This window comes from Protopterus annectens, chromosome 3.part1 (genome assembly GCF_019279795.1).
Source record: "Protopterus annectens isolate FY-2018-M chromosome 3.part1, PAN1.0, whole genome shotgun sequence".
Taxonomy (NCBI): domain Eukaryota; kingdom Metazoa; phylum Chordata; order Ceratodontiformes; family Protopteridae; genus Protopterus; species Protopterus annectens.
Window position 1 is genome coordinate 1,785,925,700 of NC_056732.1, and position 23,234 is coordinate 1,785,948,933.

The window sequence follows — 23,234 nt, forward strand, 5'->3', positions numbered from 1 at the left end:
ATGCAGGTCTAGAGAAAAACAGCAACACTTTCAAGGTTAAAAACAACTACTTCAGTGTATGTGCAAAACACAGATAAAAGAAATATAACTATGCCTATGTTTTTATAGATATATATATATACTAAGTGTAACTCTTCCTCACAAACACAAAATAGTTTGTTTTCAATAAAGGACATTCTCACTTTAAGGAAAATTCAAACTTGTATCCCATGTGTCTGCACATCACATGGTATATTAGCAGGAAATGCTGTGGACTAAACTCCTATTTTTTGGGTAACTGAAAGCAGAGTGCTAAAATCATGGCAGCTGGTAAACCATTACATGATCTAGCTGAGGATTTATTGTGTTCAATTTGTCTGGATTTGTTTAAAGAGCCTGTAGTGCTGGAATGTGGACACAGTTTTTGTAAGTCCTGCATAGATAAAGCCTGGGACAGTGAGAAAAATTCTTCCTGTCCTGAATGCAGAGAGGCATTGCCATCTAAAATGTACACAGTGAACAGGCAGTTATGCAAAGTTGTAGAGAGTAGCCAGAAGTTCTGGCAGTATGATAAAGAAGAAATACCAAACCAGGATCAAAAAAGTCACTACCTGCTTGGGTTGCATGAGTGCACAGAGCACAACGAGGCATTGAAAGTGTTTTGTCAAGACGATGGATGTCCTGTATGTGTCATCTGTATGATATCGTCTACACATAAAGGGCATACATTCCTACCCATACTGGAAGCAGTCAGCATATTTCAGGTGAGATCAACTGTAACCAAATTCAGAAACATTTTCATTTTTGTTCACATTAGTAAGTTCTTGATACACTTAATACTGTGCATTCAGATGTTAGCTGATGTATTTATTTACGACAAAAGTAAGTGAACTGGGCTGTATGGACACATTCTCAACCACTTAAAAACAAACAAAATAGAGCATGAGAGGTTATAAGTAATGACAGTAAAGTAGAGCTGAAGAAATGTAACATATGTATGTCTGTAATTCAGCACATGACTACAGGTTACCCTGTATATATATATATATATATATATATATATATATATATATATATATATATATATACACATGATGAACAAACTAGAATAGCATGCATTAGCAGCAAAACAGTTCTGCTGATGTATAATTTATGTTATCCCACACTAATGGTTGTCATTCTTTTCAATTAACGTAGCTTAGGGCTGTTGGTGAACAGATTAATGTTAATTTCCCTTCAGTGCACAACAATGTTTTAAGCCTTTTAGTGAATAGACTGATGTTAGGCAGAGTCCGTCCCATCCTGTGGGTGGCTAGCTGGTTGAGAACCTTCTAATTTAAAATATCACACCAAATGCATCTGCTTTTCAAGGATGCCTGATAGTAACACCTCACTAGATAAAGTACAACTATCTGCCACAAAGATGAAACATAACTTTGCATTAGCATACATATGTAAACTGTATTACTACAACAATCCTACTTATGATGTGTGCCACACTTCTCTTTAATGAGAATTGTACTTATTAACAGATCAAAGAAAGGCAAATGCTACCAAACTTACAGGTAAAGCACTGGTTGTAGTCTGCCTGACATGGCACCAGCTAGAGATTCAGGTGTTGATGGAGCTGACAAGGGACAATTCTAGTGATCAGCTTAAACTGACTTTCCCATCCAGGGGAGGGATACTGCCTGGTCCTCTGTAATACCAGCACCTGAGAGACTGAAAGTCATTTGAACAGTATGCAGCATATAGACTGGGAAGCCATACCTGGGTCTGCCAAGCTACATCACAAGACATCTGCAACAGCTGGAAAGGCCGCAGAAATACCTCACTAAAAGAATCACAGGCCTAAAGCAGATACCCTATGCTGACCATATAAAAAAACTCTGGCTATATTCTGTGGCATATCGTCTACTCAGAGGCGATCTCTGCTTAACATACAAGGCCATGTCAAACCCTGAGCTTTTAGACATGCTCCACTTAAAGAAATCCCAATCTCAGAGCCACAGGCTCCCACATTAGAGCCACACTCTCCAGGGATCTAAACCTTGTCATCACAATGAACAAAACATGCCGAAGGGATAGGTTCCTGACCCAGAGACTCCCCATACTCTGGAGTAGACTGCCCATACATGTCAAGCAGAGCACCTCCTTGGTCGTCTTCAAAAGGAACCTTGACGATTGGATGGGAGATAGAAAATTCACCCCGGGGATCATGTCAGTCGCCCTGCTAGACAGGGGTCCAGGGAAGTAAATATTGTGGGAAGAAATAGCCAGGGAATTGTTATGGCCAGGCTTGTATAGGCCCTTGGGCCAATAGTCTAGTACCAACCTATGAATCTATGAGCATCCGGTTTACTATTAAAATTTCGAAACAAACTCCATCGACTGTACTATTGTCGAACACGGAAGTTGGAAAACGGTAATATCCATGACAAAAAACCAACCTAGGAACAGGTTTTAACATGAGTCGAGATAGGTGTTCAGTGTTATTCCGAACTACAAACATCTCCCCTATCTCGACCCATGTTAAAACCCGTTCCTAGGTTGTTTTTTGTCATCGATATTACCGTTTTTGAACTTCCGTGTTTGACAATAGTACATTCGACGGAGTTTGTTTCGAAATTTTAATAGTAAACCGCGCATCCACATGAAATCTTTCATGGAGTTTGTCTGGTAATGTACATGCTAACAGGAGAAACAGGGCAGGTCCTCACACCTACAGGTGTGCATATCAGCTGCCAGCGGAAGAGTTAGAATCAGAAAAAGGAAGACACCCTTTGACTTCCTACATTGTGGCCAGTTCTCAGGTTGATGACTTAGAATGAATGGCACATTTGCAGTTGAAGACTGATGGAGAGTGGGCTCAGGCTTAATGATTCATAGGTTCATAGGTTCATAGGGTGGTACTAGGCTATCAGCCCTAGGGCCTATACAAGCCTAGCCATAACAATTCCCTGGCTATTTCTTCCCACATTATTTACTTTCCTGGACCCCTGTCTAGCAGGGCGACTGACGTGATCCCTGGGGTGAATTTCCTTTCTCCCATCCAAACGTCAAGGTTCCTCTTGAAGAGGTCCAAAGAGGCACTCTGCTTGACATGTATGGGCAATCTATTCCAGAGTCTGGGGAGTCTCTGGGTCAGGAACCTATCCCTCCAGCATGTTTTGTTTATTGTGATGACAAGGTTTAGATCCCTGGAGCGTGTAGCTCTGAGGGATTGGGATTTCTTTAAGTGTAGCATGTCCAACAGCTCTGGGTTTGACATGGCCTTGTATGTTAAGCAGAGATCGCCTCTGAGAAGACGATATGCGACAGAGTATAGCTGGAGTTTTTTAAGGTGGTCAGCGTAGGGCATCTGCTTTAGGTGTGTGATTCTTTTAGTGAGGTATTTCTGAGGCCTTTCTAGTTGTTGCAGATGTCTTTAGAGGTACATACCAAATGGGGCATTGTATTCTATAATGGGTCTAATGAGGGATGAGTACAGTGGGACAATGACCTCCTTTTTTCTGGATGAAAAGCCCTTTGTGATGAGGTGTGCCACATAGAAGGATTTCCTGACTGTTGTGGCGATGTGGTTATCGAAGGTGAGACCACTGTCCACCTGTGTCCCTAAGTCTCTTATCACACTTTCTGTGTTTAGTGTACTGCCACCTATATGGTAATTCATGGATACATGTTTTTTCCTAAAGGGGATAACGATACATTTCTTGGCATTGAGCTTGAGCCCATGGCTCTGGCACCAAGCATCTGTTTCTGTAAGGCCCTTTTGTAGAGTATCCACATCATTTGGAGATTCAATAATGGCTCCCAGTTTGCAGTCATCTGCAAACTTTGTTAGCCAGAGTCCCTTAGTGTTGACCTGTAAACAGGGAAAGACAAAAAGTATTTAAGAAAACTAACACACTGACAGGAAAGCACCAGAGACTACTGTCCTTTCATACAGAGAGAATGCGCATTTACAGACTTTTCCAAATAAAAATGGATTAGAAATATAGGTACAGGGAAACAAGGGTTGTATGGGGAATTGTGAGCACAGTAAATCCTTATTTCAGATGTGTTTGGTGCAAAACATTCAAGATGCTTATCGTAGTGACACACTGTGAATATATCAGAGACACTCTGATGTTGTGAGGTCTCCTTATTGGATAGAATTGTGTAGCTGGGTTCCTCCCCGAAGCCAGCCTTTCATGGGCTCATAGGCTCATAAGCATTTACTAGGCTAACAATCACAAGGGCCTTTTTAACTCTAGCCATGCATCCCAAATCTCTTGACAAGTTCTGATACCATTGATAAGTGTAAACAGGGGCCTGGGAGATGAACCAGTTACAGGTGGCCTGTGTCCATTAGAGACATAGGTGCCAGACAAGGGATACATTTCCTGTTCCCCATCTAACTGTCCAAGTTACACTTGAATTGGGTTAGAGAGGAACTCTGCTTCACATGGATGAGGAGCCTGTTCCATAGATGGGGTAGTCTCTGGGATACATACCTTTCTCTCCATCAGGTCCTATTTATATCACAGGTAAGTTAGAATGTCTTTAGAACTGAAATTTCTGATGCTGTTAGTTTTATGGATATGCAGGAGGTCCATCTGAGTGGGGTCTGATAATACCCTACATGCCAGGTATAGAGCTCCCTTCAAAAGTCTGTAGGAGACAGAATACAGGGATAGGGCCTTGAGACAGGTTGCATAGGACATTTATTCTCGCCCTGTATTCTTTTAGTGAAGAACCTTTGTGGATGTTCCAATTGTTGGATGTGCCTGGTTAGGTACATACCAAAGGGGGCATTATACTTGATAATAAATCTGATGAATGCTGAATACAGTGGAACAATTACTTCCTTGGACTTAGACACCATACCTTTGTTTGTAAGTTGCACAACATAGAAAGATTTTCTCATTACTGTAGACATGTGATGGTCAAGGCTAGATTTCTATCTGTGTGTCCCTAAGTCCCTGACTACTGGGACAGCTATAAAAGATGTGTTGTCAATATGATGGTTACCAGGGATGTATGACTTACCAAAGAATACTATTATGCATTTTTTGGCATTTTGTTTTAGTCCATGGCTCTGACACCAGTTGTTTGTCTGTGTCAGTCCCTCCTGGGGAACATTTGTGTCAGTGTGGGATTCAGTGACAGCTCCTAATTTGCAATTATTTGCAAATTGAATCCGCCAGAGACCACTGACATTGGCCTTGACTTCTGAGAAGTAAATGCCAAAAAGGAGCAGCCCAAGGATTGATCCCTGAAGGATTCCACTTGTGACTGGCCTCTTTGTAGACGTGACCTCCCCAATTCTAACTAGCTGGGTCCTGTCTATGAGCCAGTTGGCTATCCACTGGGTGAAATACAGGTTTGTACTTAACCTCTTGAGTTTGTCAACCATGACCGAGTGGGATATTGTGTCAAATGCCCTGGCCAGGTCAAGGTAGGCAGTGTTCATAGGTTCATAGGTTAGTACTAGGCTAACTGCCCTTGCGAGCCATTTAGACTCAAACCCTGTACCTTGTGTTTGTAAGGCAAACACCTTAACCATTAGGCCACCCTCCCAACCCCTGTGAACCAGTTTTCTCTCATACATTGATTTGATTACCTTCTCAAACTCAACGAAGTCTTCCAGATTGAGTATGCGTGATCTTCCCTTGATGAAAGCAAACTGGGTTGGGTCCAGTGTCTGGAGGTTTACTATATCTCTATTGATCATTTCCATGATAATTCTTTCCATGGCTTTACAGATAAGACGAGTGAGATTTATGGGTCTGTAGTTTCCAGGGTCTGTAGATGGCCCACCTTTGTGCAAAAGGGTGATTGTTGCTGTGCTCCATTTATGTGGCATAAAGCCTTTTTGGAGGCTACAGTTAAATAATAATTCCAGAGGGCCTGATAGGTCACATTTCATGCTATTTAGAAGGCATCCTGGGATATTTTCTGTCCCCATTGATGCGGTGTTCTTGGTCTTAGTGAGAGAATTAAGGACCTGTTCTCTAGTGACAGTCAGGGAGTTGTATTTGATGGTATGTTGTGAGGGAAAGGTTGAGGGGAAGATAGGGATAAAGCTGGAGCTGAATTTGTCAGCCAGGAGGTATGCTATATCATCTGGCTCAGTATAGGTGGCTACATTTACAATGAGATCTGCACAAAATTGCGTATTGCCTTTGAGGTTTTGGACATAGATAAAGAATGCTTTGTGGTTGTCCTTGGCTTGGGAGGACAGACTTGCATCAAATTTGTTTTTGGTAGACTTTATTTGTCCTTTCAATTGTTTAGTTTGGTGAGAGTGCTTTTATACTGCTGGTTGCTGCACCTCCTGATATTTGCCATGATTTTCTTCCTCCTGTTAAACAGCCTATTGATTTTGTGATTCCACCAGGGGGGCTTGTTTTTTTGAGTTAGTTCTGTACTTCTCCTGATGGGTACAGCTGCCTCTGTGCAGCTATCAACAAGCTTGTACAGGGTTTCTGTGAACAGTTCTGCACAGGCAGCAGTGTTCTCAGGATTTATAGGGGCATGACATTTTGGCAGGTTATCACTTAATAGCAGGAGGTTAGCCTTAGAGCATTTCTTGAATATTCCAATTTTAGCTATGAGTCATACTTTTATTTTTACTTCAAAAGAGACCATTTTGTGGTCTGACCTTACCAGGGAGGACATTAGAGTAGGAGGTGTGCAGCACTCCCCTATATTAGTGCGCATGAGATCCAGTATAGTTGCACCCCTGGTTGGTGTATTGACTATGTGGTCCAGGGGGGGGTTGTGTTTACAAAATCCAGGAATCTCTTTGCTTGTTTGGTGTCAAATAGGATTCACAGTTAATAGTGGAGCAATTAAAGTCACGTATGAATATGGTATTGGGTTGGATGGTTAGTGTTTCTAATAAGTTTAAATACATGCTGTGGGTTTCCTGGGTCATAGAGGGGGATGTAAACTTGCAAGGAAGTGGTATTGGATTTTGCCTGTGGTTATTTGAATATGGAGCAACTCAACTGCATTGTCCTATTGGACCAGTCTTGATGTCTATTTATTTTTGATGTAATTAGAGACACTTCTATCTTTATTCTGAAGTGAGACTGCAGTAGTCCTATGTGGATGTCCTCCTGGAGACTACATTATTTGCGGCAGTTCCCACTGGAAGCTTTCTTTGTGTCTTATAAATGTATGGAGCCTTTTATGCCAGACTTATTCATGGTTGACCTTTCTCCTGCAGAACACATTTCTACTTCTTATCACTTCCAGAGACTAGAAGATCAGTGGTACATCAGAGATGCTCAGTGTTTCTGGCAGCACTTTTCTCCATGCCTCATAGGATGTCCCAAGACACAGTAATGCTTATACTATTATAGAAATGCATTGCTAGTGCCTGGGATGCTCAGCCTGATGGCAAGAGACATGGAAATTCTTGTTCAGGCCGGACAACAAGAACCAACAACTGTTTAACCTTTATTTGGAATTTGGTGAACTGCCTGCAGTGCCTCATAATACATTTTCCAATATTGTCACCATACTTTGGGAGCATTAGAATAGTGTAATAATTTGCAGTTACCAGAGGGAAGTTGTAATCAATTGATTTGATTGCCCCTTCATTGAAGTAATAGATGATAAATGCTGGTACCAGATCTACCTTCTTGTCATCTGTTTTTTTCCTGCCAGCATGACAGACTAGGCACTTTGTGCTGCAAATGTCAGCCCTCATGGGTGTATACACCAATGAACTGCGCAGTGCTGCACTAGGCTGGTATTACTGTACATTATTGGTGATGTAGCCCTCGTGGCTGTATACACCAATGAACTGTGGAGTCCTGCACCAGGGTAGTATTACCGTATGTTCTTTGTGATGCAGCCCTCATGACGTTTTACACCAATGATCTGTGCAGTCCTGCACCAGGCTGGTGGTGTTGTGTCTTTCGGCTTTTCCAAGTTAAGGGTCGCCACAGTGGAACTCCGGTCCACTAATGATTGGTAGCTTATTTTTACGTGCTGAGTTACCAGCCCTGATGCAGAACCTTCAACGAAGGTACGCCCATTCACGCATGTCTCCACACAGAAGACGCTGTAGCTGAGAATCAAACTGGCATTATTGGTGATGTAGCCCTCATGGCTGTACACTAATGATCTATGCAGTGCTGCACCAGGGTGGTATTACTGCATATTCTTGGTGATGAACCACATTAGTATTACCATGTATGCTTTGTGATACACAGCATTGTTATTACCATATGTTCTTGGTGATGCACCAGGCTGGTATTACTGTATGTTCTTGGTGATGCAGCCCCTTGTCACTATGTACACCAGTGATCTGTGTAGTTCTGCACCAGGCTGGTATTACTGTATGTTCTTGGTGATGCAGCCCTTGTGGCTGTATACACCAATAATCTGTGCAGTACACTGCTGCATACATACTTATGACCTGGTAGGGTCCTATCCTTCAATCACACTGTGGACTAATACAGGTCATGCAGGTTGTCTGCAGTCTTTAGCAGTAGTGTGACATCATCAACATGGCTGACAAACTTCATTTTGAATGTTACACTTCGCAGGGGCAGCTCTCTTTTGACATAACTTGCAATAACAAATAGGCGGTCTACTTAAATCCAGGATGGCTTTCCTGCTCAAGCATTATACCTTGTTCTTCAAATCGTTGGTGGCAGGTAAAGCTTTTTTTGTTTCTGTAGATGTCCTGCCACTGACAGGTTGGATGGCCTGGCAGAGAAGCTTAAGGCTGCTGGTTGCTTGTTTCCTTACCTTCTACAGAACAGTATCTTCATTTTCAGGACTGGCATCTGAGGCAAGATTGCGTGAAGTGAACAATTGTTTTTCTTCTCTCATACCCTGAGTTACTGTCATTGCATGATCTTTACAGTTCATAAGTCGTTACTAGGCATGACGTCCGTATGACCATTGAGGAACCTAGCTCATTATTCCAAATGACCTAAAATACTGTTTGGTTAAGAAACTTGCTCAAGGTCTCATAGTAAGCAAATGAAGGCTGAGGGTATCAAACCTCATACTGCAGGAAGCAGTTCTCTAACAGCTCTTAGCTTTAATAGTGTGTGTTAACTGACAGACTAGAAAAGCAGAGAACAGGCAGTCAAGCTATCTAGCTTCTTGAGAGGGGCAGAGTGTATAAGTCTATCTTTTTGCACAAGAGACATGTGAGTTCTCTGCAAAAGATTGCTCCTACATATTACTCAGAGTGTTACCCTCGCCTCTTTCAAGGCTAATGTTGATGATTGGACTGGTACAAACAAGTTCATTCCTTGCCTTGTATATCTTCCCTATTGGAACCAGAAGGGCACCTGGAGGGTGATATTTTGGCAAGGTGCACATGGTCTTTAGAATTACTTGCCCTGTAATTATTATGATTGTATGAATCATGAATGAACGAGTGATTAACAAACAACCTGCTGTTTAGACTGAACATCTAATCTCCATTGTTATTCTTTCTTTTTTCTCCAAATATTTTGGGTTTCTAGTATCGTGACAGGAATGGACCCCATTCTTAAATCAAAGTACGATTAACGTTCATGAAATTAGTATTGTTTTACTCTTTGATGTTAGCCAAAAGTGCTCTTCGCAGCACCCACAATGTGCCCAGTCATGACTCCTGTTGTAATTCATATGGAATTGCATATCGTTTATGTAGGTTTACAGAAATGTCCTCAAATAACCTAACTGACATGTCTAATACAGAATGATCAGATTTAGAAACATGTACTGCTACTGTCTTGTCATTTTCCATAAAAAATGTTTGTCTGTTGGCATCAGTCTTAGCTCTGAGTGTCTGACCTATCCCTTTTACATAAACTGTACCTGGGGATTTCCTGTATTTCATCAGATACACCACATTATTAGAATTACCTGAAAAGGAACCCTGTACTTTGAAATGTGTCCTTTGAAGCTATTTCACTGGTAACAGTACAGATCATCTGACATGTTTTTTCCATCTTGGGTGGTTGCAGGATTTTGTGTCATTTTCTTGTCTATTTCTTACTAGAAGGTTCAGTAGATCTGGTAGTTGTTTAAATGGTGGTAGTAAGGGGGCCTGAAAGGTCATCCTCACCAAATATTGGTTGGAGATCCCTTATGATTTTGTAGAGTTCTTTAAAGTTCTGAATGATAAGTTGTCACTAGCGGAACTCTGTTAATGGGGTGGTCCTGTCTTTTAACTTAAGCAATTGTTCCTTGGGTGGCCATATTGCTTTGTCTACTGCCAAGTTAAACTCCCTACAGAGTGACTGGTTGTTGGATTCTGTTGAGTCCCTGAATACTCCAAGAAGATTTTAACAGATTGATGGATTCTGTTGCATTTCTGAGTACTCCAAGAAGAGTTTAGTAGTCTGGTGGATTCTGTTGTGTCCCTGGTGGAATTATTTGAGGGAGTCAGTGCTGCATGTCCAAATTATGACTACGTCATCCAATAAATCAAAAATGCGAGTGCTCTGTGTGTCTCTGGAGTGTTGTAGAAATTCCCTGTCTTGGTTTGCCATGAAGAGGTTTGGATGTTGTGGTACCACTCTGATATCCATTTCTATGCCGGTAATCTGAATATAATATTTTCCATTAATGTTAGTTATTCTGCATCACACTAAGTTGTGTAACTTACCCACTGTATTGGGAGCAATGCTGTTCTTGAGATACGTGTCCAGTGATGTTAACCATTTGAAGTGTTGGCACCTGCTAAAGTGCGTCCAAAAACGTGGAGACCGAATGGTGGAAAGATTGGACTTGTATATACTAAGTCCAAGATGAAATTTCTCAGAAGAATATTCCATTTTTCTCGGACGTATGGTGATCTTAGAGTTGGTATATATAAGTTTAGGGGATGGGGGTTTGCCCACCCTGAAAAAGAAGTTTTAAGCATAAGAGCGATTTTTCGAGATTCACTCTTCTCCTGTGTTTTCAGTCTTTTTTCATCTTTTCTGCACTTAGCATTTTGAGTGCTGATATTTCAGTAGTGAGCACTGATGCTACATCAATGCTAGTTAAAATGGGATTAGGTGGTAGATCATGATAACCTGACAAAATGCAATGAAAACAAGTGATGTTTAGAATATAAATATTTTTTCACTGACTAGTGGTTTCAGAATTTTCTCCATGACCCCAGAAATAGTTTCTGTCTTGGTTCTTTTGCCTGACACTATTGGTCTTCATGGGTTTCCTGGATTATGGATATTTGCTACCATGTAAAAAAAACCTCCTTGCCTAGGCTAATTAGAAAGGAGGTCATTTTATTTCTTTTGGATGTGATTTGGGAAGTGGTTAATAAGGTCCCTTGGTTCTCTTGTATACTGTTCAGCTGGATCGTCATAGGTTCATAGGTTGGTACTAGGCGATCATCCCTAGGGCCTATACAAGCCTAGCCATAACAATTCCCTGGGTATTTCTCACACAATATTTACTTCCCTGGTCCCCTGTCTAGCAGGGTGACTGACATGATCCCCGGGGTGAATTTCCCATCTCCTATCCAATCGTGAAGGTTCCTTTTGAAGAGGGCCAAGGAGGCACTCTGCTTGACATGTATGGGCAGTCTAGTCCAGAGTATGGGGAGTCTCTGGGACAGGAACCTATCCCTTCAGCATGTTTTGTTCATTGTGATGACAAAGTTTAGATCCCTGGAGCATGTGGCTCTGAGGGATTGGGATTTCTTTAAGTGGAGCATGTCCAACAGCTCAGGGTATGACATGGCTTTGTATGTTAAGCAGAGATCACCTCTGAGTAGACGATATACCACAGAGTACAGCTGGAGTTTTTTTAGATGGTCAGCATAGGGCATCTGATTTAAGCATGTGATTGTTTTAGTGAGGTATTTCTGTGGCCTTTCCAGCTGTTGCAGATGTCTTGTGAGGTACATACCAAACAGGGCATAGGTCTAATGAGGGATGAGTATAGTGGGACAATGACCTCCTTTTTTCTGGATGAAAAGACCTTAGTGATGAGGTGTGCCACATAGAAGGATTTCCTGACTGTCGTGGTGATGTGGTTATCGAAGATGAGACCACTGTCCACCTGTCCCTAAGTCTGTCATCACACTTTCGGTGTTTAGTGTACTGCCACCTATGTGGTAATTCATGGGTACGTGTTTTTTCCCAAAGGGGATGACTATACATTTCTTGGCATTAAATTTGAGCCCATGGCTCTGGCACCAAGCATCTGTTTCTGTAAGGCCCTTTTGTAGAATATTCACATAATTTGAGGATTCAATAATGGCTCCCAGTTTGCAGTCATCTGCGGAATTTGTCAGCCAGAGTCCCTTAATGTTGGCCTGTACTTCAGAGAAGTAGATGCCAAACAAGAGTGGTCCCAGGACTGAACCCTGAGGTACTCCACTTGTCTGGAGCTGGATTTGGAGTCTGCTACTTTTACTGTCTGGGTTCTGTCAGTAAGCCAGTTGGCAACCCATCGAGTGATGTAGGGATTTATGCCCAGCTTAGTAAGTTTATCTATGATTCCAGAGTGGGGGATGGTGTCGAAGGCCTTGGTGAGGTCCAGATAGGCTGTGTGGATCACCTTACCCTCATCCACAACTCTGGAGACTGATTTGAAGAACTCATTCAGGTACAGGAGACAAGATCAGCCCTTCACGAACCCAAACTGGGTGGGGTCCATTGTTTGAAGGTTGCCAATGTCTTTGTTTATAAGTTTCATGATAATGCATTCCATGCCCTTGCAGATCAGGCTCATCAGACTGATGGGACGGTAGTTCCTGGGATCCAAGGTGGATCCCCCCTTGTGGAGTGGGATAACTGTAGCTGTGCGCCACTCAGTGGGCCCAAAGCCTAAGGTGAGGCTATGATTAAACATGACAGTTTGGTGAGGTGCCAGTTCATTTTGTAGTTCATGTAGTACACAGCCCAGGATGTCATCTGGTCCCATGGATGCTGTATTCTTAGCTTTGGAGAGTGCGGTTTCTACCTGTGTGGCCGTGATTACTGGAATTTTGCAATCTTTTGGTATTGACATGGGCCCTTTAGGGGGTGAGAGGGTGGTGAAGTTAGCACTGAATCGATATGCCAGGATATTGGCAATATCCTTGGGATCAGTATATTTAATGCCATTCTGTTGTAGCTCAGAGCACATCTGAGCATTGCCATTTAGATTCTTGACATAACCATAGAAGGGTCTATATCATGTTGTCGAATCGTGAAAATACCGAACGGCTACAATATCAAAAATGCCATTCATCGAAATGTGTTTTGTGTGTGGCTGTGCTCCCCACACTCCTCCGCTAATTATATATACCAACTCCAAGATCGCACTACAGTGAGGAAAGGGCAAATATTCAAAATCTCCACTGTACCATGACCCGAAAACACTGTTCGATGAACAGAGTTTTTGATATTGTAGCCATTCACTATTTTCACAATTTGACAATGTGATATAGACCCCTATAGAATGCCTTGTTGTTGTCTTTGGAATCTTTGGCAATTTTGATTTTGTAACTAGCTTTGGAGGATTTTATGAGGGATCTCAGCTACTTACTGAGGCTGGTAAGGGAGGTTTTGCATCCTGGGATTTTCCTCTTTTCTGCAACAGTTTCTTTCTTGTGTTGTATAGTTTGTTTATGGCAGGGGACCACCAGATTGGCTTCCTTTTTTTGGAGGAGAGCATCTTGGTTCTATTTGGGATGGCACAATTCATGCACGAGTGGATGTGCTCATACAGTGCTTAGTGCAGGATTCAGCAGTCTAACTTTCAGCTCCTGTCTGCATGGGTGTCATAAAGTTTGTCACTTCTGACTTGAGTAGCATGAAGTTGGCTTTGGAGAAGTTTTTTACAGAGGTTTCCTTACCGGGGGTGGGGGTGGGATATGGATGTCAAGGGTGATTTGCTTATGGTAAGACCTGACCAATGGGGGGTGACCAGTGGTATGGAGCATCTGTCTCCCATATTGGTAATGATCAGGTCTAGGATACTGGAGCCCCTGGTGGGACAATGGATTATTTGATCCAGGGCATTGGAATTTAGGAATTCCAAGAACAGTTGGGAGAAGGTGTTGGTACCCGAGTAGTTTTTCCAGTTAATAGCAGGATAGTTGAAATCACCCAGTATTAGGATGTTTGGTTGTATCTTAATATTTTCCAGTATGTTTAGGAAAGGTGTAGTGAGAATCTTAGGGCATTGTGGGGGATCAGTCAGCTCTCTGTAGTAGATATGATCTGGGAAGTGGTTAATAAGGTGCCTTGGTTCTCTTGTATACTGTTCAGCTGGATCATCAGTCAGTTGTCTGTAGTAGGTGTGATCTGAAAGTTGTCTGTTAACTTCAGTGACACAGTAGTCACAGTTTAGGGTGATTATTGAAGACCCTTAGTCTGCTTCTTTTATGATGATGATGATGATGATGTTGATGTGTTCAGATCACAAGATGTCTGTTGCCATTCGTACAGAGGGAAAAATGATGTAACATGTCTGTCAATGCACTTTCAGGATTTAATGATTCACATTTTGATGAAAACAGTCAGTATAGTATTCCAGTTTTGTGCTGTCCACTCAAGAGGATTAAAGGTCAGAATTTTAAACTGAAATGCCATCACATTGTTTTTCATTTCTCTCTCTCTCTCTTTTTCTTTGTTAGTTAAACAACACTAATTGCACACAACATCCATATATTCTAAACTAATATTTTATTCTCTTGGTGGTCCCTGCCTTTTCATAACACATCAGTATGACTTGAACGTTACTTCAGTTACATTTTCCTTTAACCAAAACATCAATCTTACAAAGACTGCATATTAAGGCAGCTTAACAAATGGTAAAATATAACTTGTTTTCCTTGACTGGATTTAACTAATCTTCCTGGAAATCTTTCTCTTTTGTAAATTGTGTTCTCATTAAATGCCAGAGTAATTGACTTGAGTTGTCTTCTCTGCTTAATGAGCAATGATTCTACTATAACATACAGGGAGAAGCTTTAGTTTTATGGCAGACATTAACCTGGCATACTAAAGTTTAGAACTCAGACCACACACATACACACACACGTTTAGAGCTCATAATGACACACACACTTAGATGCATGTGCACACAAGCACAAACACACACACACACACACACACACACACACACACACATGAGATAAGTGTCTTTCTTTGAGGAATAGCTGTAACTAGGGTAGGCTGCAGGGGCAGCCTCCCTTGGTACAAGCTGTAAGAGGGCACAGTTGGCAGGTCCCAATTAGATGGCCTTTTAAACCATAAGGATGTCACAGCTCCATGACTGAATGCTGATACTGCATTCATGGTTATGGCTGAAGGTCAGTGTGTGGTAGCAGCCGTAGCAAGGTGCTTTATTTACTTGTAGTAAATTGCTTGCTACTTTTACAATATAAAAGAACACTTATTTTTTATTTTGTTGTTTTGATTTGAAGAGGTGACTATTTGGGGAACTGCCCAGAGCAAAGATGACCTAGCTGTCCTGTTCTCTAAAATATACTTGCTGATAAAATGGTAGCCATACCTGATATTTCAGTTTTGTTCTATAACTACAAATATTTTTTCATTAAATGTCACCTTGCTGTGTTTAAAGTATGTTCATTCAGAGTTATAATTTAGTGTGGGGGTGAAGGGATGGCTGCCATGGGCACAGGGTGTTAGGGGTGTGATCTGCAATTGCCAGTGGGGCACAAGTGCAGTACTGGCATTCAGTGAAAAGGTCACAGATGGTACTGCGACTTGATAAACAGGTGCCAGTACTGCTTTCACACTTTAGTCAGGAGGTCATTATGTTAGTAATTAGTAACTGTAGCATGGAAGGTGGTACTGTGACATCATAAACAGGTGCCAGTACTGCTTTCACAGGAGGTCATTATGTTAGTAATTAGTAACTGTAGCATGGAAGGTGGTACTGCGACATCATAAACAGGTGCCAGTACTGCTTTCACACTTTAGTCAGGAGGTCATTATGTTAGTAATTAGTAACTCTAGCATGGAAGGTGATACTGTGACTTCATAAACAGGTGCTAGTACTGCCTTAATGCTTTAGTCAGGAGGCCATTATATTAGTAATTATTAACTGTAGCATGGAAGGTGGTGCTGTGACATCATAAACAGGTGCCAGTACTGCTTTCACACTTTAGTCAGGAGGTCATTATGTTAGTAATTAGTAACTGTAGCATGGAAGGTGGTACTGTGACATCATAAACAGGTGCCAGTACTGCTTTCACACTTTAGTCAGGAGGTCATTATGTTAGTAATTAGTAACTGTAGCATGGAGACGTATACAGTGTTTCTGGGTCCTCAATGGGAAGACCATTTTTTTGTTTTTGTCCTCAACTTTGGGTTGAAGGGGGTACCAGTTTGAGAAGATGCCCAAGTTGCCACACCTAGCAATGGTTCTTTTTTAATTTACTGTTGTACTATCTTGTATTACAGCATATAAGCTAAAAGTTTTAATATGTAACATTTTGTATTAAACATTTACTATCCAATACTATTTCATATATCCAGGACAAGCTGAAAAATACTGTATCTTCTCTAGAAGTGAAAATGAAACATCTTAAAGAGTATCAAAGCAATCAGGAACAGAACATCTCTGGTATTAAGGTGAGAGAATCATCTTTTTTTCTGATTGTTTTGTAAAAACTGTAGTAGCAGAAGTCAGATAAAAATGAATGATAGTAGTGGAAGTCGGACAGGAATGAATGAATTAATAAGGCTATGTTACACAGGGAAGAGATGAAGGGCTGTCAGTCATGTAAGCAGATATCTGCAAGTGAAACTCTATAGCTCCTGTAACACTAAAATGACCTCACTTTAGATTTCTGTATGTATATAATGGTCATTACCTTCTCATGTGCAGATTTCTGATGCTGTAGATACTGTGAAGCCCATATGCCAAGGCAGGTATGTGCTGATCAGCATGGGATTAGTTTATTTACTTTTACTTTATTTATCTTTTATTAACTAGGTTAGTCCCACGAGACTAGTGGCCTCTGTTCAGGTGAGACCTGAGGTGGTATTTATACCACAATTGGGTAGATTTTACCAGAGCATCAAGGAACCTCCTACTCATCAATGTTGTGAGTGGGACCCATTTTGCAGGAGCACTTCCTGTTTCCATTTCAGGCACAGAGGCAACCCAGAGGAACAGGGAGGCAGATGGAGAGAGAAAGAAATGTTGAGATAAATTTTGCAGGAGCACTTCCTGTTACATTACAGGTGCAGAGGCAGATGGATGAAGAATGAGATAATGGAGTGGTGAAAGAAATGGAGGAGAAGGCAAATGTTGAGATCGGAATGTGCGCCGGATTCAGAGGAGATGTTTCAAAGAAATCGGTTTGATAGAGAAGAGTCAGCAAATGATGGCTGTGTAATTACAGCTATGCACTCACTAGGGTTGCAGGATGATTTACTTAAGGAAGTGGGGATTCAGAGTGAGCCAAAAATGAAGGTGTTTCCTGGGGGAACATTTTGGAGAAAAAAACAAAAAACAAAAGTTTGGTGCAGAGACAATCCTGAAGAATAGTGGTGAGATGGAAAAGATAACATATGCAGAGAAAGTAAAAGAAGGAAAAAGGGGAGTAACAGAAAACGTAGAAGAAAATGAAAAATGGAAGTGGGTAGTAAGAATATAAAGTAAAGAAGACAAAGAAATGGACAGGTATGAAGTGTGCCTAATGGTTAAGGTGTTTGCCTTACAAACACAAGGGCAGTTAGCTTAGTACTAATCTATGAACCTATGAATTTAATAGTTCCTTTAGCTGTAAAAGCACGAGGGAAAATCATTTATTCTCATTAAGAAAGAGACATTTTGTAACGTTCTATAAGACTGTTTTTACAATAGAAATTTTTCTTGGAGAATATGAAAAAAACTGTAACCCAGGGAATCATTATGCAATAACAGCATTTAACAGGGAAGCAAAAAAGAAAATTCATGTTCAGTTTTGAACAGAGGATGAAAGAGAGACTTTGAAAGGGCATTTGAAAACTTTATGTAAAGAGGTACTGGGCAATGCAAAAGTTTATGATAAAAAGGGTTTAGGGAATGGTGGATATAACTGTAATGTTTTGTTAAAATAGAGAGAGAATTATATGTACCAAGCAGTGATATATGTGGAGGGGAATAGCGATATTTTAAAATACTGGCAACAACTCAAAGAATGACATTTGATAAGTAACTATGATAAAATAAAATGTTATATTTCTATGGAAATGGGACATGATTCAAACAGTATGAATTGAAATGTTATAAATGTAACAAAATTGGACATTTATGGATGGATTGTAAAAATAAAAAAAGTAAGGAAAAAGAGAAGAAAATGAATGAAGAACTTTTAGAAGTAGTAGAAATAGAATAGACATTATATGTGAAAAATAATAAAGGGACCTTGTAAGAAAGTTCTGAAATAACTGAGGAAGAACACATAACTTGGAAAGTAGTAAAAAGAAAAACAATTCTGTTGTTAAAAGGATAAAGGACAACACAGGGTTGGGAGGGTGGCCTAATGATTACGGTGTTTGCCTTACAAACACAATGTGCAGGGTTTGAGTCTCACAAGGGATAACTGGCTAGGCTTACAATGGCTCGCAAGGGCAGTTAGCTTAGTACTAACCTATGAACCTGTTAAAGGATAAGTAAAAAAAAATAAATAAATTCTTGGGTGGCATAAGCCAGGGAACCTTGTAGGCTAGGCTTATGTAGGCCCTTGGGACGATGGCCTAGTACCTACCTATGACCCTATAAAAGGAAATAGACGAAAAAGAATACATACAGCTAATGATTGGGAGGCTGGTATAATGGTTAAGGTGCTTGACTCAGACACACAAGGTACAGTGATTAATTCTTATCTTTGGGAGGGAACTTGACTAGGATTAGAATGATCTATTAAGAATGCTAGCCCAGTAATTAAAGAATGTTTGAAACCATGAATCCAAGGAAAAGTGAAATGAAAATTTTCGTGTGCTTTCTGTAAATGTGAATACTATTAAGAATACAGAGAGAAGTATAGGGATTTTGGAGTGGTGTAACGTGACGTAGATGTAATTATATTAGAAGACACAAGATTTATAGCATTGAAGAAAGATTGTTAACATACAAGCTATGGGGAAGAAAGATAATCTCGAATTTGGAAAATGAGAGATGTTCTGTAATATCCGTATTTCTGCAGCAATACAGTAAAGATTTTAGATGTAACTTTAGCAAAAATAGGAAGATTAACCACGGTAGATTTAAAATGGAAAAAGCACTATATAGAACTATAACTTTATATCCTTACACTAATCATAAAGAAAGAGCTTATTTCATTAGATTTTAGACTATGTAGGGATAAATATGAATATTATAATAACAAGATTCAAGAGCCAAGCATAAAAAGAAAGAAAATGATGTAATAAAATTGTTAGAAATTAGAAGATGTGGTAAGTTAAAACTTTGGGACAAATTATTTAATATTTGTTTACCAGGAAAGTCCAACTGGGACAGAACCCATTTTCAGCAGATACCCAGGGAAAAAAGCTCTTGACACATGTCGTTGAAATATGGCAGGAAACCAGAGTACCCAAAAGAAGCCCATGTGAATGCAGGGAGGACATGCAGACTCCACACAGAAGGCAACCCAGCCAAAAATTGAACCAGAAAACCTCTTACTGTGGCAACAATGCTAACCGCTGCACCTATGTGCCATGTGTATAGAACTGAAATAGATTATTTTATAGTATCAGAAGGTTTAGTTATAGGAGAAGGGGAGGTAGGTGAAACGGATTATTTTACAGTATCAGAAGGTTTAGTTATAGAAGGGGAGGTAGCTGAAACAGATTATTTTAAAGTATCAGAAGGTTTAGTTATAGGAGAAGGGGAGGTAGCTGAAACAGATTATTTTACAGTATCAGAAGGTTTATTTATAGGAGAAGGGGAGGTAGCTGAAACAGATTATTTTACATTATACCATGACCCCCCCATTAATATTCCAAAACGTGCACACTGATTGGCCAGAGTGCACGTTGTAAATCGACTTATACTAATGGAAAAAGGTCCGGTCGCCTGGACTTTTTCCATTAGTATAAGTCTTTTTTAAAACACTGTCTCACTATGTTAAAGGAGTTTAACATAGCGACACAGGTTTAAAAAAAGCAACGGAGATCTCCGTTGCTTTTTTTTAAAGCTGTCTCGCTATGCTCCTTTAACATAGCAACACAGTGTGTAAAAAGCAACGGAGATCTTGCTTTCTCCGTTGCTTTTTTTTTTTTTTTTTAAACCTGTCTCGCTATGTTAAATGGATTTAACATAGCGAGACAGCTTTAAAATAAGCAACGGAGATCTCCATTTAACATAGCAAAACAGTTTGTAAAAAGCAACGGAGATCTTGCCTTCTCCATTGCTTTTTTCAAAACTGTCTCGCTATGTTAAATGGGTTTAACATAGCGAGACAGCTTTAAAATAAGCAACAGAGATTCTCCGTTGCTTTTTTTTAAAGCTGTCTCGCTATGTTAAACCCATTTAACATAGCGAAACAGTAAAAAGCAACAGAGATCTTGCTTTCTCCGTTGCTTTTGCCCACATCTCTGATGTACTGTGTAGGCATGCGCAGTACATCAGAACTTCCACGGAATACCAGACAGCTGCGGAAGGGCAGCAAGGAGGCATTATACAATGCCATTATTTAAGAAAGGTAATTATTTTTTTCTTAAATAATGTCATTGTATATAATAACTCACTTCTGGTGGTAATGCTGGATTTACCCACAGTTGGCTTTGTTTGGTCCCTCGGGCTTCACCATCGAGACCAAACCACACCAACCTTGGATAAATCCAGCATTACCCACACCCAGGCGTGGGTTATTGCTATAGTATGAGAAGGTTTAGTTATACGAGAAGGGGAGGTAGCTGATACAGATTATCTTACAGTATCTAAAGGTTTAGTTATAGGAGAAGGGGAGGTAGCTGAAACAGATTATTTTACAGTATCAGAAGGTTTAGTTATAGGAGAAGGGGAAGTAGGTGAAACAGATTATTTTACAGTATCTAAAGGTTTAGTTATAGGAGAAGGGGAGGTAAGTGAAACAGATTATTTTACAGTATCAGAAGGTTCAGTTATAGGAGAAGGGGAGGTAGCTGAAACAGATTATTTTATAGTATCAGAAGGTTTAGTTATAGGAGAAGGGGAGGTAGGTGAAACAGATTATTTTATAGTATCAGAAGGTTTAGTTATAGGAGAAGGGGAGTTAAGTGAAACAGATTATTTTACAGTATCAGAAGGTTCAGTTATAGGAGAAGGGGGTAGCTGAAACAGATTATTTTACAGTATCAGAAGTTTCAGTTATAGGAGAAGGGGAGGTAGCTGAAACAGATTATTTTACAGTATCAGAAGGTTCAGTTATGGAAATGTTGCTGCATAATAGTAGAGTAACACTTCAGGAGCATAGGTGTTTAGTGAAATATGCCAATAATGTTCAAATACCGTCAAAAGCATTGGCAAGGATTATAAATCAATTGAAAACAACAGTACATATTTCGGAAATAGAATGCAATGACACAATGTATTCTAAAACTGAGGATATTATTGATATTTTCGAAAAAAATCTATACCAAGGTTTATGAGGGTCAAACTGATAGGTCTATACATAAACAGAATAAAAGATTCTTGCAAAAAATTAATTTTCCAAAATTAGAAGAGAGTCTGCAAGGTGATCTGATTAAACCTATATCTTCAGAGGAAATAGTATATGTAATTCAACATATGAAAGTACATAAGTCACCAGGTCCTGATGGTTTGACAGTTGAATTTTATAAAGAGTTTGCTGATAGTTTTGGTAAAATATTGTCTCATGTATTTAACTACATAATCAGAAATAAAATTAGTGACCCTCACCTTAATGCTTCAAAAACAATCTTTATACATAAAGCTAATTCAGACCCCCAAAGCCAGGATAATTATAGGCCAATAGCATTAATAAATGTGGATATGAAAATTCTCACTACCATTATAGCATGTAGATTAAAAAAGATTATGATCCATTTAATTTCTAAGGAACAAGCTGGATTTATGGCAACTAGACAAACTAGTGATAACACACTTACACTACATAATATGATGATGTATGCTAAACAAAACAACTCTAATATTTATGCCCTTATAATAGATGCTCAGAAAGCATTTGATAGAGTGGATATAAACTTTTTGTTTGATGTGTTGCCTTATTTCAATATGCCACAGGAATTTATTCAGATACTACAAATATTATATAGTAATCCGTATACTACGTTATATATTAATAGGAGATATTCTAAAAGAATACAGATTAAAAATGGTACACGGCAGGGTTGCCATTTTTCCCCCTTATTGTTTAACCTTTATTTAGAACCTCTATTTTTATATATTAAGCAAAATTTGTATCATAATGCACCAATACTTTATAGGAATAAATTAGTAATGTCGGCATTTGCTGATGATCTTATTATTTATTGTACAACCCCAATTTCTGATAGTGAAAAGATATTAAATGTTATAAACGAATTTTCAGAAGTCTCTAATTATAAAATTAATTTGGAGAAGACTAGTATTTTCCCGTTAAGAACCCCTAAACCTTTTTCATTAATGTCCCTGTTGGGGAAGATATCATGTAAAGAAAATATCAAATACTTGGGTATTAGCTTCTCTACGGATAATAAGAACTTTTATAGTAATAATATTAAACGAGTATGGGAACTAATAGTAGCTGATTGTGGCAGATGGAGGAATTTAAGACTACCGGTATTGGCAAAAGTATCAATAGTGAAAATGAATATATTACCACGAATGTTATATATCTTTAGGTCTGCTCAAGTATCAATTACAAAGACAGTTTTTAAACAAATTCATAAAGATCTAGCTAAATTTATTTGGGAGCCAAAGAAAACTAGAGTATCGTATGAGAAATTAATGACCCCATGGAGTAGAGGAGGACTTGAGTTACCGAATTTTGAAGTATACTATTTAATTGTGAATGCCAACAAGTGTTTAAGAATTGCTAATTACGAGGTAATTAATACAAAGTGGATACCAACTTGGGTGGTCTTGAATTACAAGCATATTCTAGATCGGAACATAAATCCTAAAGCTTTACCCTTTTTGGATAAAAGTAGTTTGATAAAGTATGGGATTATGGACCACTTAAAAACATATGTGTCATCTTTGCAAATTTATTCCAATCAGTAGACTTGTTGCAATATATGATGGTTTTTCAGCCTTTCCATAGGAATCCCAATTTTAAACTAAATAATCAGTTGATTGATCTTGGTAAATTCCCATTAATAGTTAATTTGACTTTGATTGAT

At 39.6% G+C, this 23,234-nt stretch overlaps 1 protein-coding gene across 1 annotated transcript in view; it reads left to right on the forward strand.

Moving 5' to 3' along the window:
• Nucleotides 1-260: 260 nt before the first annotated feature.
• LOC122797869 (zinc-binding protein A33-like) overlaps nucleotides 261-23,234 on the forward strand; it is a 350,409-nt gene continuing 327,435 nt past the window's right edge. The window contains exons 1-2 of the mRNA XM_044066392.1: nucleotides 261-743; nucleotides 16,431-16,526. Coding sequence (XP_043922327.1) covers nucleotides 300-743; nucleotides 16,431-16,526 — 540 coding nt within the window. The 5' untranslated portion in view covers nucleotides 261-299. The remainder of the gene's footprint in view (nucleotides 744-16,430; nucleotides 16,527-23,234) is intronic.